The sequence below is a fragment of the Homarus americanus genome, unplaced genomic scaffold, assembly GCF_018991925.1.
Source record: "Homarus americanus isolate GMGI-L3 unplaced genomic scaffold, GMGI_Hamer_2.0 scaffold50281, whole genome shotgun sequence".
Taxonomy (NCBI): Eukaryota; Metazoa; Arthropoda; class Malacostraca; order Decapoda; family Nephropidae; genus Homarus; species Homarus americanus.
The window spans coordinates 2,529,812-2,555,410 of NW_024742338.1; the positions used below are offsets into that span (position 1 = coordinate 2,529,812).

General features: G+C 41.4%; 2 protein-coding genes across 3 annotated transcripts; both read left to right on the forward strand.

The window, feature by feature from the left end:
* Positions 1-684: 684 nt before the first annotated feature.
* LOC121876786 (alpha-mannosidase 2C1-like) lies at positions 685-10,084 on the forward strand. Of its 2 annotated transcripts, none has more exons than XM_042382178.1 (18): positions 685-709; positions 1,364-1,508; positions 1,644-1,888; positions 3,412-3,553; positions 3,821-4,016; positions 4,272-4,473; positions 4,649-4,906; positions 5,076-5,224; positions 5,596-5,751; positions 5,893-6,126; positions 6,703-6,872; positions 7,159-7,362; positions 7,551-7,789; positions 8,153-8,460; positions 8,674-8,849; positions 9,002-9,083; positions 9,282-9,410; positions 9,554-10,084. In XM_042382178.1, exons 2-18 carry the CDS (start codon positions 1,370-1,372, stop codon positions 9,708-9,710), a joined length of 3,186 nt encoding a protein of 1,061 aa, XP_042238112.1. In that variant the 5' UTR covers positions 685-709; positions 1,364-1,369; the 3' UTR covers positions 9,711-10,084. The 2 variants fall into 2 exon arrangements, with proteins under 2 accessions (XP_042238112.1, XP_042238114.1); XM_042382180.1 differs by having other exon boundaries at positions 706-728.
* Positions 10,085-18,193: 8,109 nt separating this feature from the next.
* Positions 18,194-25,140, forward strand: LOC121876875 (protein O-linked-mannose beta-1,2-N-acetylglucosaminyltransferase 1-like). The gene is made up of 16 exons (XM_042382398.1): positions 18,194-18,419; positions 18,894-18,942; positions 19,088-19,272; positions 19,444-19,535; positions 19,790-19,883; positions 20,168-20,462; positions 20,809-20,918; positions 21,349-21,419; positions 21,695-21,800; positions 21,995-22,161; positions 22,367-22,565; positions 23,077-23,267; positions 23,376-23,493; positions 24,072-24,143; positions 24,439-24,548; positions 24,798-25,140. The coding sequence occupies exons 2-16, from the start codon at positions 18,894-18,896 to the stop codon at positions 24,973-24,975; spliced, it is 2,037 nt and encodes a 678-aa protein (XP_042238332.1). The 5' UTR covers positions 18,194-18,419; the 3' UTR covers positions 24,976-25,140.
* Positions 25,141-25,599: the final 459 nt, after the last annotated feature.

The following is a 25,599-nucleotide window of genomic DNA, read 5'->3' on the forward strand; positions in this document are numbered from 1 at the left end:
TTATATACATGTACAGTACATGTGCATTTTTACAACCAAACATCTCCTCTAACGAAGACAATATTTGAAATATCATTTTGCAAATGATGTCAAAAGACCTACTGGTATTATTGCAGTTTCACTCCCAATTGGGTTAGAGCTAATTTTGGGGGTGTGGCGATAACTAAAAAATGACTCATTGCCGACGGAAATGAAGGACAAATTCGAATGAATTACACCAAATACCATGTGGAAAACCTAGATTTCTGGTCAAAAAACCAATTAATAGTGAAACTGCAATTTTACCGATCTACTACGTTGTTCAGTACTGTTTCCGTGACCACGTAAACATTACATGCAGTGTTTCGTAAATATTTCATTATACAATACTGTAGTAGATGCGGTACTTATTATTATATAAATACCAAACGCATGATTATTCCTATAAAAGCGAAATACGAGTTGGTAATACAATTTTTAGAACGTAAAAATAGATAGTCCAGACCCATAACTGAAACGGAAAATAAATACTATACTATATACAGTAAATCTAGTTCACAATATACAGAATAATGTACAATTTTGATACATTGAAGTGTTTAAATTTCGAGAGAATTATCAGTTTTCAACAATATAATCAGAGAGATTAGTAGCCATAGATAATGACGTTATATATAAAGGTGAGAACTGAAGCACTCACATTATTGTTACCGTCGTCAGCTGTCATCAGGTGAGAACACTGCATAAAGGTGGGGTCACACTAGCACCTTTTCCGTCATTTTATTGCATCAATTGACCAAAAATTGCAAGTAAAAGTAATTTTCTGAGCGCGCCTGTCACACGTGTAGAGAACTAGCTGCCAGTTGTTCCGCGTTAGTCAATTTATAGTAATCAAAGAAGGTGGCGTTGTATGCCTTCCTCTTCAACTTTTTATTGTATTTATCTTCCCTTGGGTCCCAAAGGCAACGATGAGATATAATAGTGTCTACCGTGTATTCTTCAGACAGGCTTGTCCACACAGGAATAGATAGAGAGCCCGTAAAAAAGTTGAACACAAACACATCAGATTATTTACGAATATCAACATCAATAAAAAAAATACACTTAAGCAGTTTATTAAAAATGCGATACTGTATATTTTTTAAATTTAAATATTGTTATTTTACGTGGCCGATATTCTTATATACCTGTAACTATCATTGTCGTAGAGAGAGATCTTGACTTGGCCACGGAAATTGGCACAAACCGCACAAGCTGTTCAGCCAGGCAACGACGCGTTTCGTCTGAATGGGACGGGCTACAAAAACTGACACTTAGTGGAAAAAACGACGGAAAACGTGCTAGTGTATCGTCGCCTTAACACGTCTACATTGTCGTGTTACAGGCCAAGATGGCTGACCCGGGTGTACAGGCCAGCATCCACAAGAACCTGCACACAACACTGCCCAGGATATACAACTACTATTCCGCCACCCGCTTCAAGAAGGTCAACCTTATCGACCGTCTCTACCCGGACTCCAAGGCTGTAGGTCAGTATGTCTGTCTATGAACGTGTTTTATTTGCCTGTCCCTGTACTTGTCTGTCCTAATTTCTTCAACTTTATTTCTCAGTTTCTCTCGTCCCCTGTGTGTGTCCCTAACCCAGTTCCATGTCCTTCTTGCAGAAATTTCCCACTGGGCGATCCCTGGGGGCGTGGGGGCCTGGCAAGAGTGGACCTTCCAAGAGGTGGTGGCCCAGAACTTCAGCCCTGTAACCGTGGGAGACTCCTCCTTTGGCCCCACATGGACCACACACTGGTTCAAGGTCCACTTCACTGTCCCGGACGAGTGGGCCGGTAGTGAAGTACGTTTTCGGTGGGGGTCCAACTCCGAGGCCGCTGTTTGGAGTAGTGACGGACGGATACTTCAGGTGGGTCTTGGTGCTCGGCTGAAGGTGACTCTAATGTGTGTCTTTCAGGTTGACTCTGGAGTATTTTCTGTTGTTAACTGTACAGTATGTCGATACTATACCTACGTGGGTAATTATTGATGACAAACCCGTCGCCGATTCTTCATAGTTTGGACAAATATGTTAAAGTAGGCTTATTTCTAAATTAAACCCAACCTAATCTTAGTTGATAAACACTAGCGGCAGAAGCGTTGTTAGATCACACCAATCTAACCAAAGAAACCTACTTAATCTTACTTAACTTTCCAGACCCCCCCGGCATATTAAACAGAAAGAACTTACTATGATATGGTGTAATTTTACGTTTTGTGTGGAAGTGAAGGAAGTCCGAGCGGCTCTAAACAAGCATTATGCAGACTGGAGATGACTAAATCAAGCTGGATTGAGCCGCCTTACCGTTTTATCACCGCGAAGACGAAGTAGTGCTACTAGTGCAATCCTAGGGGCTTATTATCTACAAAACTAAGCATATACCCAAGAAATGATTATCATATCCAAACTCATATCCGGGTCAGTCGTCAATATTAACCCCTACGTGTATTATGCCGCAATTAATATAAGAAAATAAGTTGTTAGTTTTCCAGAATATTTTTTATAAGTATTTTATGTCATGGTTGAAATATTTACCAGTGTTACAACGATTTCTATGGAAATGAGAAACTAAGCACTAACACTTTAAAAATGCTGTATTCAGTATAAATAAAGCCATATTAATATATAAATTAAATTAGAATGAATGTTGTACTTATTTATATTTAATAACAAAGCATAAATCAGTTTTGTCAAGCTCTCTAACAAAAAAAAAGTAATATATAGTTTTTGGTTAATAGCAAACACTTCCAGTGCTTAGGATTAAAGAAAATAATATTAAAATGGTACACGATCTAACTTAACGCTCCTCCCCTCCAATGAATACATTACCATGGTGGTACACCTTTCTGGGGATATTACCTGACAACCATAAGTGAGATTACCCGAATTATAGGCTTGGCTTATCCTAATATTATATCTGACGCGGTAAAAATATTATATTGGGATAAAATAGGTTTATAGGCGGTATCGTGTATTTATGTATCAGGTGAAAATATAAGTCAAAACACCTGATCTTCTGGTGATTTAATATTTTCAAACGTATTTAAACGGTCTTTAAAAATTAATAAATATTCAAAATGCTGTAATACCCAAGTGTAAAAAAAATCTGAAAAGGTTTTTGTGATGCCGGAAAAAAATACACAAAATCTAAAAAGAAAATAGAGATATTTTGTTGATTATTTTTTTTTCTGGGAGAGGTGGGTAATGATATGGGGGCTGCCTACCACTGCAATGCAAGATGGACAATGCTACAAAGGCGAAATCCAACAAACTGTGCTATCGGCAGTCCATTGCAGCCTGCACTCCTGCCTTACCACATAAATCAACCCACGATACTATCTGGTTTAAGGTGGTTGTTATGACATTAACACAGTGAGTTGGGGGCGTTACAGGGGTTGTCTACGGGGGATGAGGGATCTCTGAGGACCGACTACACTATCACCAGGAACTATGTGGCTGGGTCATCCCCCTTCACCTACTATATCGAGATGGCCGCCAACAAGCTCCTGGGTGCCTCCCCTGGCGACCTCATAGGTGAGTGAGTGAGAGAAAGAGAGAGAGAGAGAGAGAGAGAGAAGGGCAGTGGGTAGGTGAGAACGAGAGAGAATGTCTGAGGGAATGAAAGTGGTTCAGTGAATGAAAGAGAAGAGAGTGGCAGAGAGAGGGAGTGGGTAAGTGAAAGAGGGAGAGGGTTGAAATGCATTCATATCCAGATAATCGTTTCCATACATTAACCCTTATGTCCCCAGACCACCTCCCTATGTCCACAGTCCCTCCTTGACCACCACCCTATGTCCACAGACCCGCCAGACCCGAACCTGTTCTTCAAGCTAACTCGGGCGGAGGTGGTAAGGTTGGATTCGCAGGTGTACAAGCTGACCCGAGACCTGGAGGTGATCTATCAACTGGCCGATGAGCTGATACCAGACCAGAGAGGCTACCAGGCCATGTACACAGCCAACCAGATGGTCAACTCTATCATCAAGGGTGACGATAGGTGAGCGAGAGAACAAGACCCTTGACTAAACGACGATATAAATCAAACCTCACCAAATGGAAAACTATCCTAGCGAACCTACGTTGTTTTTAATTGGATTACTTTAGGTTTGGTTGACTCGAGTCGTTATGTTTTAAAGATAGAAACAAATTAATTAGTATATTGTTTAGTTATCCAGTTTGTGGCGCAGTACTTCGTTCAACATTGATTGTATTTCTTAGACCGTATCCCCTGTGGTTTGTTTACACTACACAGCGGGGCTAGTGACTTGGCTGACCAGTACTTCGCCAAGGGTAATGGGGGTCGAGCCCACACCTTGGCCACCATCGGTAACTGCCACATAGACTCGGCCTGGCTGTGGCCATTCTCTGAGACCAAGAGGAAAGTGGCCAGGAGCTTCTCGTCTCAGCTCAAGATTATGGAGGACTACCCAGAGCATATCTTTGTGGCCTCCCAGGTGAGAGACAGAGTTAAGCACGTTAGGTTACTTTAATTAAGGCCAAGTTCATTTTTCGTCAAATTTAGATCAAGGTTAAGTTAGGATCATAAAGGCTGTGTTAGTTAAATCAAGTTATTCCAGCTCAGTTCCAGACAAAGTTAATACTGACGACGCCCGCAACCTCCTCCCGCAGGCACAGCAGTGGGCGTGGTGTAAACAGTACTACCCAGAACTGTTCCAGAGAATCAAGACCAAGGTGACGGAGGGTAAGTTCATTCCTGTGGGCGGCACCTGGGTAGAGATGGACGGTAACATCCCCAGCGGTGAGTCCTTCGTCAGGCAGTTCCTCCACGGACAGAAGTTCTACCAGCAAGAGCTTGGGTTTACTTGTAAGGAGTTCTGGCTACCGGATACCTTCGGCTACTCCGCCCAGATCCCTGCGTTGATGAAGGTTAGTGAGGTGTAGTGAGAGAGAGAAAGAAAAAGAGAGTTATAAAAAGAGAGATAAAGAAAAAACAAATCTTTTTATCTTCGCCACTGATCGGCTTATTAGTGGCTTGGGCGGTCAGTCACGTCACCAGTAACTAATGTTGTGTTCCTCATTCTGGATTGGGTCACAGCACGTAGGCTTGGAGAGGTTCCTGACGCAGAAGTTGAGCTGGAACACCGTCAACAAGTTCCCCAACCATAGTTTCGTCTGGGAGGGCATTGATGGCACCACAGTCCTGGCCCACTTCCCGCCCGGTGACTCCTACAGTATGAACGTTAAGTGTGTATCATCTACCACACCCTGTATCTCCCTACCACACCCTGTATCTCCCTACCACACCCTGTATCTCCCTACCACACCCTGTATCTCCCTACCACACCCTGTATCTCCCTACCACACCCTGTATCTCCCTACCACACCCTGTATCTCCCTACCACACCCTGTATATCCCTACCACACCCTATATATCCCTACCACACCCTATATATCCCTACCACACCCTGTATATCCCCACTGTATGTTTACTATGGGATAAATAGGCTTGTGTAAAGATAGATATTTAGTGATCGACTGTGTGCGTGTCCCAGCGTGAAGGAGGAAGAGGAGAGAACCCTATGTGTCCTAAGAGTTAACCATGTCCACTTGTCCAGGGTGAGTGAGGCCTTACACTCCGTCAAGAACCTGGAGGACAAGGGAAGGGCAAGCACCTCCGCCTTCCTCTTCGGCTATGGTGACGGGGGAGGCGGACCCACTCAGGACATGTTAGAGAGAGTTCGGCGCCTCGCAGATACCGACGGATGCCCCAGGTAGGGTTAAGAGAGGTGTGTCTGGCTTATTGAAGAGGGACAGTGGATTTCACGACGAGTTTTTAATTGGTGGTGTGGTATATTCTCTCTCTCTCTCTCTCTCTCTCTGCCACACACAGATCAAACCTCCATCTCTTCCAGGTTAAAGATCATGACTCCAGATCAATTCTTCGGTCGGCTGGAGGCAGATAAACACAACCTCTGTCGGTGGGTGGGTGAGCTGTACCTGGAGCGACACAACGGCACCTACACCACCCAGGCGGACATGAAGAGGCTGTGTCGACTGGCAGAGTTCAAGCTACGTGATGCTGAGTTCCTCCTGTCGCAGGCCATCACCATCCTGGGTCCTGATGGTGCTAAGGACCTTCTGCAGCAGTAAGTGTTAGGGTTAATAGTGTCATGTAATTGTCTTTAATAGTGTTGTAATCTACATACTGTGTTTATATATTCAGCAAAAGTCAAGTTTTTTTTTGTTCTCCATATCAGTTCACACGTTCTCTCTTCTAGTTTATCTATTTATATACTCATTTATCAATCTGCTTCATGTCTTCTATTTTATTTATTTGGCTTCCTTGTAAGTGTGTTTTCATGTGATCACTTAACACATATCTGACACCTTTAGTAACACTGAGGAAGGGGACGAAGCCTTTGAGTGAGTCAGTAAGTCGAGATAGTGAAGCTCTGGGAAGACTGTTTCAACACAAAGCATAAAACTCACTCTGAGGCTTTATGAGGGTTCAGTGACCGGTGTTTGGTACCATGGCAGTAGAGTTTGGGTAAACACTGGGGGGGTTCATACGTATGTTTTCTGAAATAAGTTAGGTTAGGTTAGTTAGGACGCCAGCAGAGAGGGTCTGGTATGTCTTCTGTAAGCTGGGTGAGGAAGAACACCGAACGCTGTTGATAATTTTTGCTAGAGCTAGTATACAGTAAGGTCTGATGGTGTCACAGGAGTCAGGAGGCACTGGAGGAGGCGTGGAAGAAGGTGATGCTCAATCAGTTCCATGACGTCATCCCAGGCTCAGGCATCGAGATCATCTACCCTGAGGCGGAGCGACTATACCAGGAGGCCATCGTCGCCGCCCTCACTGTCTGGAACAACGCCAAGGACGTCGTGTTCGGTGAGGAATTCCTTGGCGGTGTTGTAGGTCTGTCTCAGGCCTTACACAGATTCTATTCAATGAATTATTTTGTCTCATAACTGGTGTCTGTTAGTGTTTTCAGTTAGGTAAGTCTCTCAGTGTACACTTGTTGTCGTTCTAGACTTTAATGTTGTAATTTAGTTTGTCATCCAGCTAAGCCTTAGATCTCTAATTATGAGGACAATTGAACGTATGAATCTATGAGGATGGGGGTGACGGAGTGGTCGTGTCACTCTTGACGTTGATCTGTGTCCTCGTGTTGTAGGTAGCGATGGGGAGAAGACGGAGGTGGCGGTGAACACTCTACAGTGGCCCCGAACTGAGGTGGTCAAGCTGACGGCCGCCCAACACCAGGAAGGAGGAGCAGACCAGAGGGTGAAGGAGGGCCAACAGTACGCCCTTGTCGAGGTGCCGCCCATGGGTAGCGCCCCTGCCAAGCCCGTGACGCCCCCCAACACCGTCACTGTGGGTAAGTGACCCAACCCTCATCCCTCTTGCCATAATAGAGAGTCACTCCAGGCTAAGGTTCCATATGGACACTACTGTACTGCTTATGTCGCAGTCTGATGAACAAGTTATTGGTAGTTTGTGTCAGTTTATGCAATTATATATTAATAGATAAACAGATCAATAAGGGAGATGTGTTGTGTGGTGCAGAGGAGGTGGACGGGGTGTTCGTGGTGGACAACGGTGTGGTGAGGGCGGAGGTCAACGCCTGGGGTCAGGTCATCAGCCTGGTGGTCGCCGGAGACGACAGGGACGTCTTCCGCAGGGCAGACGGCACCCAGCTGGGGGGGAACCAGCTGGTGCTGTACGACGACGAGCCCATCTACTGGGATGCCTGGGACGTGATGGACTACCACCTGGAGACTCCTACAGTACTGAACGTTGAAGGGGTGAGTTGTGACACTGTTACTGGTGAGCGTTACTGTTACTGGCGACACCAATGGAAGAAAACATGAGTAACATGTCGATCGAGTTCTAAAGTAGCCTTAACAGAGGTAAAATGCCATTGGCAAGTGTAAGAAAGTAACACCGGATCACAGCGTTACTAACACACACTAACGTTAGTAGAGTTGTAGTTATTGGTAAATATTCTCGTTAGTGTTATCAGTATCACAAGAAGCAGGTCAATGTATTACGTTAATAACATTATTACTAGGAAATATTAACTTTGGTAGAATATAATAAGATGTTAAAACGTAACTCAATATTAAGTGAAAGTTACCCGAGTGACGCCAACACAACCACGCCCACAGTCTGGGTACTCTGTGACGCCCGTGACGGTGGTGGAGTCAGGCCCTCTGTTGGTAAAACTACGCTGGGGGGTCACCATTAGCGCCTCCTCCACCTTCACCCAGGACATCGAGCTCTCCGCCACCTCCCCCTACCTCACCTGTGCCTCCTCCGTCACCTGGGGCGAGGACAGGAAGTTCCTTAAGGTGCTGTTTGACGCCAATATCCACGCACGTCGGGCAAGCTTTGACGTCCAGTTCGGCCACTTGGAGAGAGCCACCCACATGAACACCTCGTGGGACACTGCCCGATATGAGGTTTGCGGACACAAGTAAGTCTTCCAGTGACACAAGAAAAGTGGGAATCACTGACTGAGTATTAGGCCCCTTCAACTTAATACACCTGATGATTAAACACCCTAACTCTATACCTGGTAGGTTAGGTTAGGTTAAAGTAGTTAATCTTATGATGCATGTATGTGTGTGTATACTGGTTTGTCAATACCTAAACATGACTGTATATACATTTGTGTGTTTGTGCACAGGTGGGCTGACATATCAGAGCCAGACTGGGGAGTGGCAGTGCTCAACGACAGCAAGTATGGGTGGATGGCCAGGGGTCACCAACTCACCCTCTCCCTCCTCCGATCACCCAAGGCTCCTGACGACACCGCTGATATGAAAGACCATGCCTTCAAGTATGCCATCATGCCCCACACAGGTAAGTCAAACACCTCCGCCCCTCATTACACCCACACACCCTACTGCAGTGTATAACATTGAACCTTTGTACTATCTACCATTTAACCTTGAACTAATAACATCTGTACAGAACAGATCTTGGAAGAAATAATGAGGTTCCTCCACCATCAGGTACGCTGCAAGAGGCTGAGGTGGTGCGCAGGGCTTACGAGTTCAACAACCCACTCTCCCTCCTGCAGGTGCCGATAGATAAGTGAGTTGTCTTGAGTCAATCTTTCTGGTACGCGTTGACTGTAATGTTAATTGTTTTTGTAGCGTTTGTTTCACTGAGAAGTTTTGGGACTGTACCATTATACACCTCGACCACTGTAACCCTAACCACTACCTGACTACCAATATTCCAATGCTCCTTCTATGCCATTGTGTCACTACTACTGTGCTCGTCTCCCAGGAGTGAATGGTCAGCCGTCAGCATGAACGGGTCAGGCGCGGTACTCCACACCATCAAGCCAGCAGAAGACGGCTCGGGCGACCTAGTCCTCCGCCTCTACGAATGTAACGCTGCCAAGACCACCGTCACGTGAGTCTTGGGGTCTTATTCTCTCTCTCATGCTATTAACTTTATTCAATATAATTTGTAGAGGTACTTGAGTATTAAATATAAACAGTACTGAATTAAATCATCGGAGTCCAGTGTTTGTATCTGTGTGTTGTGTCCTCCAGGCTCACGTTGTCGTGGGATGTGTCGTCAGTGAAGGTGTGTGACGGGCTGGAGGTGGCCGGGGAGGACCTTCCCTTCACCCAGGCTGACGGCGTGGCCTCTGTCCGTCTCTCCCTCGCCCCTTTCACCATTCACGCCCTTAGGATCTCCCTTTCATAGTGAGGGAGAGCGAGAGAGTCGACCATCAGCAGAGATTGTAGGAACACCTGAAAATTATCAAGACTCAAGTCAATGCCTTACATGTTGAACTTAAGACGTTCCTCGGGATGAATGCATCGGACTCGCCCCATCAATAGCGTAAAACATGGACGAAATCCCACCGCTACAGTAAAACATTAAACAAAATTCCACCGACAGAGTAAAACACTGGGCAAGAATCCCATCTCAAATTGCTATACATTTTTATATATTTTTATGATAAATTCGTAGCAGATATCTATATGACTCGATCTTTTCCTGTGTTAAAGTTTTTTTTTCACATGCAGTATTAATACCGTATCACTTAATAGGAAATATAAACTATTGCGTTACTTTTATTTGGTTACTTTTATCCTCTTCACCACTGATCGCCTCGTTAGCCGCTTGGGCGGTCGGTTACGTCTCTATTACATACTGTACTGTTGGCAAGATCTTACATGCACTGGCTCCTGAATATATCTGAACCTCCTCCAGTGTTGGTCAAGTCTAGTCCTGAAATAGACAGTGCTGCCTATGAGTTTATTACCTGTACCACTGAATGTCAAATCGTCTTCAGTTAAATATTAAGGATTTTGTGGGTGATAAACAAGGAACATTAGCTTGAAATAGCATCAAAAAGCACGAATTAGCAACATAAAGCTTGAATTGGCAACATGGACAACCTTGTCAGTGATTTTCAAAGGTCACAGACTTACGAAGAGCTGTGCAGCAAGTTTTTGTTGTTGTTAGATTTAGCTAATCTGTCAAGTGCTGATATAAGCAAAGCAGCAACCAATTTGGTGGAGGCTTATCCTGAAAAAGGTGAAGTGTCACTCACTGATGAGATGGTTCAACTGTCTGGACTCCTTTGAAATCCAGATATTTTGCCTTGATGAATCTAACAAGGATCATAACCGAGAGCTGTTCATGTTCACTTTCATTCAACCCACGGTAGATAATTTCGTTTATGTGAACATTCTACTCAAAATATATCTTTGCGCTGTGCACAAATTGTGCAGGTGAAAGGTCATTCTCAAAATTGAAACGAATCAAAAACGACCTGAGAAACTCTATCTGCCAAGACAGACTGATCAAGTTGAGCCTATTTTCGATTGAACATGAGCTGTTGAACTTCTTGGACACAAAGTATGATTAGAAATTTAGCCTAGCCAAAGTTAGGAAGACGAACATTTAATTGTGTGTAAAATGTATGTACAATAATGTTTATGAACCTTATTTGTAAATTGTTGCTTTAATACTTTAATGGAAATAAAATCAAATAATTACAAAGTGTAAGAGATGTCATAATTAAAAAATAATAATATTAATAATAAAACTCAACCCTGACCTGAGTCATGGACTAAATTGAGTACCAGCCTGCCAGAGAGACACCCTTTTTTTAGGGGGGGGGCGCTTTCACAGACGATGGCCCCGTCACTGAGGGTGAACGCCAGTAAAGATGAACACCAGTAAGGGTGAACGCCAGTGAAAATAAACGGCAATGAAAATGAACGCTTGTAGATATGAATGCTATTAAGAGCTGGAGCTGGCGGACGCTCGCCCCACAAGGAGTCACAGCTCAAGGTTGATGAAGCCACTAGTCAAGAAAACTGAGAGAGCAAACCTTTTTAGAGTGAGAGTCGTGAACTCTTGGAACAATCTGCCAGAGTGTTGTGACAGCACCGATTGTGAACTGTTTCAGGATCCAGTACTTGCCAACAGTGCGTAACAGAGACGTGACCGATCGCCCAAACGGCTAACGAGCCTGTCAGTGGTGAAGAGGATAAAGGTAAAATAAAAAAATATGAAGTTTGAATTAGCAACAAAGCTCGAATTAGCAATATATACAGTAGCTTAAATTAATCACATATACAGCTTTGAATTAGCTACTCACATTAAGTGGAAATATACGAGAAAAACTTTCTTAATGACACTTTTTGAGAACTGATATTATTAGTACTGACGTGCAGTACTACACATGCTAAATGGTGGAAAGCTCGCTCATTGTGTATAATAAGGAAAACACTTTCACAAGAGGCTTCTCTTATCTACAATGTCAGTAGGTGAAAATGTGTTTACTGCGCAACTAACTGGCGGAAAACACTTTAGTTTGTCCTTAAATTTTAGGACCCGTTATAGAAGATGTTTAGTTATTTGGTAATGGATATAACATAAGTATATTTTATTTTTGTCATAATTATAGTAAGATTACTAAAATTCCAATCTATATGTATTAACGAAATATAATAAAATAAATGTTTACAGTGGACTGTGTCAATATTTTCCAAAGGTGTTTTATCAGCACCATCCCTCCTGAACTCACCAGTAGCCGGGTATAATTTCATAACCAATTCTTTATACTATTGAATAAATATTAAATATAAATAAAAACTTTCCTATCGTATAAATAAATGATACTATGTCTGTAATTATACTAGAAAAGTTAGGAGCATTAATGGTTTAAGTTATACTTGAGACGGATTTAAGGAACAGCTGACTGATCATCATCCTCGAGAGAGTCACGGAACAGCTGATCCTCCAGACAGTGTTTATATGCTCACCATGGTGGAGTGCGTGGTATTAACTCAGCAGGTTAGTGATGGTGTCCTTTGTACAGGTGTAATAGTCAATATACTTGGATGGATTGTTAAATAAAAGGTTCTTTGTGAAGATAAACTATTGTACAGTACACAATTAAGGTAAAGAGTTTCTCAATACAAAAGAGGTACAGTAATACTTTCCTTTGGTTGCGCGCCTTAACCATCAACACGAGGAAATTTAAAAGATTTAATTAGTAGCCAGAGGTGGCCAACATAGGGTAAGGAAGCCAAGGGCCTCTGGTGGATTCACGTTTACCTTGGAATTCTTACATTGGTTCTGATAGTTTTGTCCAGGGCACTTCTGAACCCCAGTACTACCTATGCTGGTAGACGGGTCCATAGGTCTGTCAGCCTCTGTGAAGAAGTATTTTCTAGTTAAAGTGGAGGAGACGATTATCACCAGAAGGAGTTTATAGAATGTTATTTTTGGTAAATTTGCATTGTCAACCGTTCTCTGTTAGAAAGTCAAAAGTATATTTTTCTAGTGTATTTGTGTGTGTTTAGATCGAACATGACCTTCATTTCTGGCGGAAATTAGCTGTTTTTTTCGAATTTTTTTCATTGGACGTTTTCCAAAAATAAAATCATGGCAAAACACACCAAAAAACACTTAAAAACCAAAAACCAAACCTAACCTAACCGAACTGACTCTCACCATATAATGGAATCACCTATTTGTTACCTTATTGGCCTGGTTCTTGTTCGTCGTTGGATTCTGAGGTTCTTACACAACGCCACATATGTTGGTCTTTGCGATATTTACATTCAGTCTTGCTCTTAGTACACTTTACTGAGGTTGGAAGAACACCATGCGATCGAAAAAATGCTATAGTTTCTTCGTTTTTTCCCAAAAAACTCGCAATCAGCTCCATATAATTTAAGTGACACCCATCACAGACTTCCATGGTCGGAATTGAACTTGAATTTCGAAATATGAGAGACCCAAAATAAACCTCTAATTTGATTGGGCCAAATATACTGTGAATTAAACCCAAAATCATTTTAATTGGTTGCATAAACAAAAACGCTTTTGATTGGCTGCGTGACGTGTACGGGAACGCATGTGCGTGATGATTTATGAAGGAGACGCAGGAGACACGCAGTGTTGGAGGAGAGGCAGGTGATAATGGCCGAAGATTAATGGAAGAAAATAGAGAACATTTTGGAAGAGCTATCTCCGTTATTATACATTTCCGCCGGTAATGTAATAGATGAAAATTATCTTATAATTAGACGTCTTATTCGAATATGATAATAGATTAGTGGTAGGAATGAACGGTGTGTAAACGCAATAATACCTTATTTTTTCCAGAGATGATATTTGGATAATGGGGTAATAATGCGGCTTATATTCCTCAAAATGCAGTAAACTTTTTTTTAATTGATGTCTTTTTGAGGTACTGGTGGTCAGTGTTTCAGAGAGTGAAATTGTCAGATAAAACAAGGCAAAATTACTGTACAGTATTGTAACTTCTTGTGAAGAAAAGTTGGTAAACCTGGAGCAGATGATTAACACCAGAATGAGTTGTTCAAATTTGTTAATTTTTTCCACAGATGTTCTTTGGATGATGGTAAGTATTAAAAACGATATCATGATGCACAGAACCTGACCTAACCAACTAAAGAAACCTACCTAACCTTACCTAACTTCCTAATTGCCCAGACCCCCTGCCATAATAAACAGAAAGTACTTACTTTGATATCTGGCACCAAGGAAAGCAACTATCTTGAAGCACCATCGAGTGGGTTGTTTCTTGCACGGAACAAATTGCAGATGACAACACGTGCTGACAATGGCAGATTTTTCTGAGGAATATTTATGGTTAACTATTAATTTCTTCATATATAAAACATGTAGAGACATCATTTTTGGGTCAGTTTGTAGTTTCGACCAACCACCAAATTTTTTATGTACCTCAGAAGGCTAGAATATATTGAAACTTAATACTGTACAGCTAACCTAACCCATGGTGTTATCAAGGTCACAACCAATGTTTTTTGTTCTACCGGTACAATATGTTTACAGAATTAATATCAAAAACTATCTGTTTTTTTAGTTTGTTCATACATTTTTTTTATAATTATGACTAGTCCATAGAGTTATTGTACATTGTAATTTTCATTCAGCTATCTTGTTATAATTATCTATGACAGAACAGCAGTTGGTATGTCCTCATGATAGTCACAATTATTATCTTATACCCTTGTCATAAGCAAGAAACCTTTGACTAAAATGCTGTTTCAATTGTTTTCAGGCATGGCATTGAAGGGATACAATAGAAACTTGCATAAACTGCTGGACAAGTGGCCTGGGAAGCACACGCTGGGCATGTATAGGTTCCTGCCGCTCTTCTTTGTCTTGGGAGCAGCGCTGGAGTTTTCTATGATAAACTGGAAAGTTGGAGAAGTGAATTTCTGTGAGTATCTGAGAGTTAGGGTGAGGCAAATACACTTTGTAACTCTCTACAAAAGCAGTGATGCATTTTTATTTTGAATGGGTATTAGAAGAAAGTAAAAATGCCAACCCCAATAACAAGGTCATTTGTGGTGGCCTATAACTCTATGAAGAAGAGAGGGTTTAATCTAAGTCCTCAAAGGGTTAAATCATTGTTCTCAAATGGTTATATTATTGCCCTCAAAGGGTTAAACCATCTTCCTCAAAGGGATAAATCATCATTAAAGGGTTAAATCATTGTCCTCAAAGGGTTACGGTAAATCATAGTCTTCAAAAAGGTTAAACCATCATCCTCAAAGGGTTAATGAAAGAAATAATTGGGAAATACTATGGAATATCTTAAATAATTAGGATAATATTGCATATGTATAAACTTATATTATGGAGGAAGAGTTAAATACATAGTAGGTAGAGAGAGTAACTGAGGGAGACACTCACATCAAGGGAGTTAAATGGATGCTTAACTTTGGCAGAAACCTCCAGTGCAAACCTGAACTGCCATTAAGTGAATTCAAGAGTTAACGTAAGTTGATAGTGTACTCCCTTAGAAATATGAAGATTAAAGTGACAGCACAATGAAGTACAACTACTGTATAGGATTTTGTCCACAGATCGTACATACAAAAGACGACAAGCCAGGGAACTCGCTCTTCAGGAACTGGAAGAGGAAAAACTATCGGCTTAAGGTTTAATATTATTTATAAGATATTAATAGACACAGACCTCTCCATCATTACAGCAGCAAGACATTGTTCTCGGGAAGAATAATACCCCCAGTTATTTGTTGACATAGATCAAGCAGAAAAAGAAATTTGTAAAATGCCGGCAGGAGTGACGTGGGGTGTTTATCTCCGTTACAGCTGTGTGGCCATGTTGTCAATGATGGCCGGAGCACAAATTGTTCACATTTACTACCACCCGCTGGCAGATTTAGAGGACTTGGTAGAAGCTGAGAAGAGAAAATTAAGTGATAAGGAAAATATTGTCAAGGGTGTTAAAGAAACTTTCCAAAAGTCTTTGAGTGAGGAAAATAAAGTAGAAACATAATTGTATGTTATAGTGTTTGTCGACATACTGTATATACTGTATAGTGTACTGTATAATGTTGTGTCAGAACTAAATATGAAGTACCTGTACCTAATTAAAATGCTGAAAGTGTTTTTGGAGTTTTATTACGTGTGTTAATGTTCAAAGAATTTATGGAGTACTGTATTGGTACAGTACTTTGGTGGTGGGGGGGGGGGTATAGCACATCAACTGTGCAAACCAATCATTCTCTAGGTGTGGTAACTACATCTAGTTTATATACATTATAAAATATGAAATATTTGACTTATTTTATTATACACAGTTAACATGAAAGAGATAAGTAAAACAAATGTTTTAAATTAAAATGTTCATCTGAGTTAACTGGGAATAAAGTAAGGCTGACAGATAAAAGATATTTGTAAATAAGACAGTCGGACAAACTGTGAGGGAAGTAGTATTTGGTGACCTGTCTTTTACAGTTGTATCTCTTGACATCACTTGGTGTTCATTCACCTTTAATTCACTGTCATAAAATGTTTATTAAGAATATCTTACGGTTCTGACACTGGGATGAGCAAAATAGCACAACATTGTTCACTTTTCTGGAAGCTGACCAACACTAGAGCAGGTTCAGGTACATTCAGGAGCCGGTGCATGCCCAGTACTTGCCAACAGTGCGTAACAGAGACGTGATCGATCGCCCAAGCAGCTAACGGGCCGATCAGTGGTGAAGAGGATAAAAGTAAGTAAAGTAGAAAAGGTAACTTGTTACTTTCACGCTTGTGCCGACACCGCTGGACCTGACACGTCCACTGAGGTTGTCAGCATAGTTCAGAAGGTGACAACTGCTCCAGCTAAGAGAAATACAGTACTGTACTCTACAACACCTGAAAGTGGAAAAAAAAGTATAAACAACATTTATGACCTGACTCACACAATGAATCATCCACCATTCCTGTGTATGTGTGTTATCATACCAGCAATTATCCTAATTTTCTTAAGATCGTTGGTAGAGACAATTAAGTGTTCTAATCATGGCATCACTTAGTGGTTTGTTCCTGCTACGATCACAATGAGTTCAATTATATATTCCTTTAATTTTGCTGGAACACCAACAGATAGAGAGGCCATGATCGACTTTTTATGTTCAAGCCTGGCATCAAGACATTGTACAAACACCACTGGCAGTTTCTTTTTAATATTTCTGGTCAGATTTGCTAATGGAAATAAGCTTACATATCAAAATGAAAAAAAAAAGATCGAGTGAGAAACGATACACACTATGTGTTGTCAATAGTTAGAGAAACAATTGAGACCCTGTAATTGTGTGTAAGTGAGGCAGAAAGTCAGGTCAGTAACCTGGGACTTGGTCACAATTTTTGTGATGCCATATGGCAGCAGGGTCTACCATTAGACAACACATTATGCTTCCAATATCTTCCTAGGCGATAGTACCTCCCCGTTTGATAGCTGCTTACTACCTACTACACTTGTAATGAGCCAGGATTCTTACAACACCTGTAATAATGAGCCAGGACTTCTACAACACTTGTAATAATCATTGGAATTCCCACAGGTCATAGCAGTTACGTCAGAGATGTCTTGGTTTTCAAACGTAAGTGGCAGACTCCTCAGACATCAGTTTTTGTTGTTGTTGACTAGCATTCACAAGGCTATAATAGCTCCACTTTGCTCAATTCTGTTGTTTATCTCATCAGTAACAATATGCTTTATCCTTTACTTATAATTATTTCAAAATTAAGATTGATTTTGTACAAGTGAATATAGTATGGGTAAACGGAAATAAATCGTCCTCATACAAATATCAGTAGTAGAAGGGTCTTTGATGTTATAAGAATGTATTGCTGCATTTTAAGGTCTTTAAGTGCATATTCTAGGTTAGTAATTACACTTAGGAGAGATATATAACTCTTGTACTCCAAATAATGTCGGGGACAACAAAGCAATGTTTCCAACTAATAAAACCTAATGTTTATCATACTTTTAGGATATTAATATTAGCTATGGCTATTCTGGGTCTATAAATTAATATTTTACAACAAATAGCAACCTTTCACAACCTGCGTTCCGACTCAATTGTTTTTTAATACAGGGTAATTCAATACTACAGTTGTAAGAGTTGTGCCAGACGTAAGAGTAAACTCCTAATGGCGCCGATAATGTAATCATGGGTGAATCTTTCCTTCTTGTTGACATATCACACACACACAGAACATCATAAACTGCTTATTAAATACCAAATAGTATACTCTGTTCTAAATAATGATAACAATAAATAAGCATTGATTTTATCCTATTTTTTCCTACTAGGTGATGCCTGACTGTTACTCACTTCCAATGTTCAGTTATCCTCCAGAGTTCTTGCATTGTTCATTGAGTTGTTCAGGTCCCACATTCTGTTCTCAAAATCTCCCCAGTAACTCATAATTCAACTGTATTAATAATCGCAGTTTATAAGGCAGTGGTCTGTGGTGTAGGTGGAGGCAGTAGTGACTTTTTTTTATAGTGTACAAGAGTCGCAACGTGGCACATGACTTCAGGCACGAAATTTTAGAACTCAAGAAGGCTTCAGATCCAATATTTCAGGTGCGATATTTTGTTTTCTTTTTAGAAATTAAGAACATGTGGCTTCAGATCCTATATTTAGTGACTAAAGGGGTATTCACCACTTTGTGTTCCTACCGACAGATCAACATCTTTTAACTGGCAGAGTTACGTCGCTCTCATTAAAAAAAAAAAACCGCCAGGTTGATCGCAGTACACAGTGGCAGGTACACAGTGGCAGGTACACGGTGGCAGGTACACAGTGGCAGGTACACGGTGGCAGGTACACAGTGGCAGGTACACGGTGGCAGGTACACAGTGGCAGGTACACGGTGGCAGGTACACAGTGGCAGGTACACGGTGGTAAGTAGGTACAATTTTATCCATATACATTTGGATAATTCTATGAAATACTTGTCGGCCACAATGCCTTCTTGTGAATCGCAAAGTTTTAATTTTATATACTCTATGTATGTATGTACGTCACTACTAAAACACTCTTTTCCCTGTGCACAGATGACTGGTCGGCTGGGAGTGTGCTGCTTTACATTGCTGCATATCTTAGGTAACTCAACCACCTGTGTGTTTCTGTCATTCACTCATAGATTTACTGAGAGTGAGAGAAATAGACAGACAAAGAGACATACAGACAGAGATAGACAGACCGACAGACTTTAAATACTTACAGTAAACAATAATATCTACAACAGTAAATGGAGCGATACCTCAGGAGCGGAAGGAGGAGAGACAACTGCCAACCTCGACGCAAGATAACCTCCTCGGCAACTCTTCCTCTTCCTCCTCCAGTCAAGAAAGTCAGACAGGAAGAGGGACTATTAATATCACAGTCATATCCAGTCGAAGTAGAGTATTCATAGCTGTCGATGGTCGAACGGTATGTATATGTGTCTTGTGATATATTTTGATACATTGTTGCTTAATCCAGTCATCTTCCTTGATTATGACAGTCTGATGTGCCAGTTAGTTTTACAGTTGGGTATAATAATGTAGTGATAGTCAATGAGTGATTTAGTTTGACCCTGGAAAACTCATTACTATCTCCCAGGTAGTGGATGTGAACGACACTGAGCTGATGGAGAAAGCTGGGCTATACTTTGTTCTCTTGAACCAGTACGATGGATCTGTTATAATGAACAAGTGAGACATGCCCCTGAATGTTATATGCTGTTATCCTTACCTTAGTGATGTAATGAACCGGTGACAACACTGTTATTGTTATGTCAGAGGTGTTATAATGAACATGTCTTGTAATTGCAGTGGGACTCTTTCCTTCCTACAGGACTTCACAGTTCACTACACTGGTGTCCATTAACATTCTGAACATTATACAAGGGATTTCAACGCTCTAAATATTGTACAGGATGTTTACTAACGCTCTGAACACTGTACAGGGTGTTCAACTTTCACGAGTACGCGTACAACGTGGGTGTTCCTTCACTCTTCACGTCCCTCTCCAGCGGGAGGATCATGGTGTTGGCTGTCAAGGTAGGGCGCTGTACTGGTGCTGTCTGTGCCTTGCTTTAGTGACTGATCAGACAGGGCCTAGTCACAGACCCCATCCCACCCTAACCCGACCCAACCCAACCCAACTTAACTCAAGCTAATCTAACAACCTAGGTTGAGCTAGATTACGTAGCTTTACGATAAGACGAGGAAGTTCAGAATGTGTATGTAATATGCTATATGTTAACGAAGCTCAAATTCTCTCTCTGTCTCTCTGGCTGTGTTCAAGAGCTTAAATGCACGTGTCTTCTGCTGCCCCCTGCCAGCTGGATGCTGGGCTCAACATGCCTCAAGGAGTACGACAACTGCTACAGGAATTTGGATCACGCTGGGCTCACCATTTACACTTCAGGAGTTACTTAGCCTGGGTTCTCACCTCCCGAGGGCCTACCTTGGGTGAAGGGAACGTCGACCCGTATGAGATAACCACAGAAAATGAAGATGTCGACAACCTGGAGACTTGGACAAATGAGGGAAGGAGAGACGGCCCCGTAAAGGTACAGAGCAACATCTTCGCTTCCCCCGTCTACCTTGAGGTGACAGTACCTCTAGTTATTGAAGGTGAGGGACTGTTTGACGGATTATTTACTAAGGGTTTAAGCCCACATTTTGATTGGTTCGTGAGGTTAACTTTCCCTCGCTACATCGCTTCTGGTGGATTTGTTTGTGTGGCACAGTACATGACTCAGATATATTCACCCTTACGTAAGAATCTTTGAGAATTTGCATCTTGCTGTGATAATAATCCCCCCCCAGCTTATTTAACATTAACCACTCTAATCATCAGGTAAGTGAAATAAACTGAGGTGTTAATCTTCATCTAATCCCCTACTATATACATACGATCTCATGTATTCATCCTAAATGCTAACAATGTTTATACTTCACATACTTCCTCCCTGGCCAGGTGACTGCTGGGGGGAGAGAGAGAGAGCAGTTTTCTGTAGGAGTCACGATGGCTATGGTGATCTATGCCACTGTCAACACCCGGCGCCTCTCACCTACCACCCCCACCAGGTCCCGTTAATCATGTTACTGTATATGTTTATAGATTTTTATTACGAAAAAGTTAATATATTATTTGGTTTTATTAACAGCACACGTACTTTACCTTAAAGGGTTGTTAAATTATGTTAATGACTATTTTACTATACCCACTGATGTTTAACCCTATTTTAACACACTTATTAAGTTTTGATCATATTTTAAAACGATCCAATTACCTCTGATCCTATGCCAAGATTTTCCCAATACCTGTTGAATCCAATAAAAAGTGTACCTAATAAGTTTCGACTCTTTATATATATATATATATATATATATATATATATATATATATATATATATATATATATATATATATATATATATATATTAAAATGTTACTTTAGTTCATCATCATTCTAAACCTACTAAAAGTGTTCTTCATGTGTGTTCTTGTGTTCAGCTGGAGAACACTGTTATCGATAACGTCCCCGTGGTCATAGTAGCCAGCTCCAGACCTCAGGAGCTGTACAGGTAACTTGTTCTTCTGTTTTTCTGTCTGTCTGTCTATCTGTCAACACCTGTAAAATTTCATTAAGTTCAGGTAATTACTGTTTCATTCAGGGACTTGATGAAATTACTGAAATATTGTCATTATTATTTGGATCATCTGTGTGGTAATCTGACAACATTGTGTGGTAAGCTGACAACATTGTGTGGTAAGCTGACAACATTGTGTGGTAAGTTGACAACATTGTGTGGTAAGTTGACAACATTGTGTGGTTGTACAGAGGTGTGGTGCCTTACAGGTGTCTGGTAACAGTGCTACGGCAGGAGGGAGGTGACGTGAGCAGGGTATTGGTACTACTGGACGGTTATAACACCGAGCTGATCGCCCTTCTGCAGCTACTGGGGGTACAGTTAATTGTCCTTCACACTATTACTCTCTAGTACTGTAATAATAATAATAATAATAATAATAATAATAATAATAATAATAATAATAATAATACCACCACCTTTAAAATACTCCAATTACGTTTTGATACATTTAATCCCAATTCTTTTTTAATTATCTAATTACACCACTCACCTGCCTTGGCCATCAGGTGAAGTATCAGGTAAACAACATGGAGGGGCGGACGTTCATCAGTAGGAGTGCTCGTATCTCTCACCACTATCGCTTCTCCCTCCACGCCTTGTTTAACTCCTTCCCCAACGCCTCTAAGGCCATCGTCTTGGAGGAGGACCTGTTAGTGTCACCGGACTTCTTCAGGTAAATGGGATCTTAAGGGCGTTTCTGCCTGAGGTGAGGAAAAGAGAACAAAAAAATAGAGGAAGACGTGAGAGAAAAATGAGAGATATAGAGATGTAGACCGATAAAATAAATAGAGAGAGCTAGAGATAAAGAGAGAATGAGAGAGAGATACATTAATAAATGGAGAGATAACAAATATGATCACTCACCTCACCCTCCTCAGTTACTTCAACCAGACATCGTGGCTGCTGGAGGCTGATCCAAGTATCTTCTGCATCAGCGCCTGGAACGACCTCGGGGCCCTGCACACAGCCACGCACCCCTCCAGGCTGTACAGGGTAGAGACACACGCGGGCTACGGCTGGATGCTCACTAGGGAGCTATTCGACTTCATTTACCCGATCTGGCCCAGCCCTTACAAGGTCCTCTGGAATACATGCTCCTCACACTCTCCGGGTTTGGGTCTATAATTACGTTTCTTGAACACTAAGGAAAGGTTTTAAAGATTGGCCGAATTATTGGGTTAAGTGTCGGGTTCTCTGGTACGCTAAACTAGGTCTCTAGAGCACCAAAATCATTGTAGAGCGAGGTAGAACTAACAGAGGTATGGTTTCCTTGTGTTATTGTTGGTGTAGAGAGATACGAAGTGACAGATGATGTTGGGAATCTGTTGAGTTACCTTATACTAAGACGCTATAAAGAGTGTCTGTGTGTGTGTGTGTGTGTGTGTGTGTGTGTGTATGGTACTACTGTATATACACGACGTTTCTTATAGGCGTTTGATAATATGTCTTGATTTTATTCTACAAACACTGGTACAGGGTCTCTCTCTCTCTCTCTCTCTCTCTCTCTCTCTCTCTCTCTCTCTCTCTCTCTCTCTCTCTCTCTCTCTCTCTCTCTGAGCTGTACACTATCCACTTCCTTCTCCCCCAGAACCATGACTGGGACATATGGTTGCGGAGTCCTAACCTCCGGGCGGGGCGTGAGTGTGTAGTGCCAGACGTGTCCCGGACCTTCCACAACGGCATGATGGGGACCCACATCAAGGGCGTAATGACCCACTCCCACTTCACCGCCCATCCCGTCACCGCTGTTCCCGCCATACCCCTTCACAACGTTCATAGGTGCGTGCTATGACACCCTGCTAGGACAAAAGCCAGTGGGGGTTAATTTACGCTACGATTTCAGGGTTGAACTTGACATTCATTTGTTTATCCCATTACTTTTCCCAGGATGAAGCTAGACGAATACGAGGAGGACCTTTACCACACCTTAGAGGGCGACACTGTGTACTTCCTCAACAGCACCCACCATCCATGTACTGAATCCTACATCCCCAGGAACTTTACGGTGAGAGAGAGAGAGAGAGAGCGAGAAACTGATTTAATTGTGAAATAATGTACTTGAAAACGTGTAATCATAATTCGTTCTATCAGTTAATACGATTTACCATAGCTCCCCCTATTAATTTTTTCTCGTTTTCTGCAATTTATGGCTAAGGGGAAACTATTCCATCTTTGATCACGATGACATACTCCTTTGAGAATATATCTTTTAACCTATTAAGGATGATGACTTAACCCATTAAAGATGTTGGTTTAACCTATTAAGGACGTAGTTATAACTCTTTGAGATCTATAGTTGTTTAACCCTTTGGGGAACTAGAGTCTTAAAGAGTTAAACCATCGTACTCAAAGGATTAAACCATCTCCCTAAACGGGTTAACCCAATCGTACTCAAAGGGTTAAACCGTCGTACTCAAAGGGTTAAACAATCGTACTCAAAAGGTTAAACCATCATACTTAAAGGGTTAAACCATAGTACTCAAAGGGGTAAACGATCGTACTCAAGGGGATCGAATCATCCACTGCACCATCATGTTAATCTTACTACCCCATTGTTAAGTGGTCGTGTTGTCTCTCTCACAGGCTGGTCCAGTCGTCCTCTTCATCTCAATGACCAGCGATAATGACTACCCTACTTGGCTCAAATTTGGTGCTGTAAGTGTGTCTTGTGGAGTGTGTTAAGTGTGTCTTGTGGAGTGTGTTAAGTGTGTCTTGTCTTGTTGATAGTGATAAGTGTGTCTTGTGGAGTGTGTTAAGTGTGTCTTGTCTTGTTGATAGTGATAAGTGTGTCTTGTGGAATGTGTTAAGTGTGTCTTGTGGAATACTTTAACCGTGTATTGTTGATGGTATTCAAGTGTGTGTGTATGTAGTTACCACCATACACAGTACAAGGCACTAATCATACCAGCCACCAGAGCAGTAAGCATTAACAGGTGTTTTTGTCTGTTAGTGTCTGGGAGTATGGAACATAGACATCCGTTCACACCACCGTGGGATGTTCCGCTTCACCTTCTACAACACCGAGCTCTTCATCATCGGTTACCCCTTCAGCGACTACAGGTGATATATATAATTCTCTCTCTCTCTCTTAAATATGTACAAATGTCATCGTTTTTACATGTCAGAAACAGTACAAAAAACTCCCGATAACTTAATGGAATCGACTTCTCAAACAATTGTATAAATATTTAAAAGTCTATACATTGATGGCGACGCAAGACAGACAATGTTGGAAAAGTATAACGAACATGACATCTAATCAATTTGATCTTTATTGAGTTATAAGCCAAACTTCGCTTCACCTCACAGTTATCTGAAGCCATCGTGGGTGCACGTGATAAAGAGACCGACGGAGTGGGAGATGGGTGTCATGGGCATTAGGGTCACCGAGAACAGGTGGAGGTACAGGAGGCCGGAGCTGGAGGTGTTATCGCCATACCTGCTGACGGAGAGGTCGACCCCCAAGCCAGCGTTTACCTTCATGTAGATACAGCCTCATCGTCCTTCAGTTATCGTACTCAGTGGATTAGTTTAAGCCAACTCCTGTATTAATATTTATAGGCAACTCTCTTATTAAGGTAATACTTAGTTTTTTTTATATACGTAGTAATATTATTGAATAAATTGAAATATTAATAAAAGTTAAAGATGGTGTAGAATTTCCTTAAAGTATTCATGTAATGATCTTAACACACAAGATTTTTTAAAATTCTCTGAGGGATCTCTTTTTAACCCTTTGAGGATTTTCTGAACTTGTGGCTTCTTCAACCTAAGCTGTGACTCCTAAAGGGGCGGGCATCCACCTGCTCCAGGTATGAACACTCGACTGAGTAATATGCTATTACTTTAAATTTATTGAGTAAAGTTCAGATACATTCCGACCTTTTTGCACTCTGTCTTGTCCTGCACCGTATTAGTTTCCTATGCAGAGTGAGAGTGAGGCAACACACAGTACTGACATGGTCAGTTGAAATGTTTTACCTGGTCGTTTACTTATATTATATACTTAATTATCCTCTTTGCCCTGGTTAGTTTAATCATCCCAAGCATGGCGGGAAATTATTTTAAGTCTTGGCTACAGAAGTGGATTATAATACAGGGTATTTAGGTT

Coding starts and splice junctions, on each gene's coding strand:
- LOC121876786 (XM_042382178.1), top strand. CDS start 1,370: ATGGCTGACCCGGGTGTACAGGCCAGCATCCACAAGAACCTGCACACA. Junction 4,907..5,075: donor AGATCCCTGCGTTGATGAAG/GTTAGTGAGGTG, acceptor ATTGGGTCACAG/CACGTAGGCTTGGAGAGGTT. Junction 9,411..9,553: donor GCTGCCAAGACCACCGTCAC/GTGAGTCTTGGG, acceptor TGTGTCCTCCAG/GCTCACGTTGTCGTGGGATG.
- LOC121876875 (XM_042382398.1), top strand. CDS start 18,894: ATGACTGGTCGGCTGGGAGTGTGCTGCTTTACATTGCTGCATATCTTA. Junction 23,268..23,375: donor CCCCTTCACAACGTTCATAG/GTGCGTGCTATG, acceptor TACTTTTCCCAG/GATGAAGCTAGACGAATACG. Junction 23,494..24,071: donor ACATCCCCAGGAACTTTACG/GTGAGAGAGAGA, acceptor TCTCTCTCACAG/GCTGGTCCAGTCGTCCTCTT.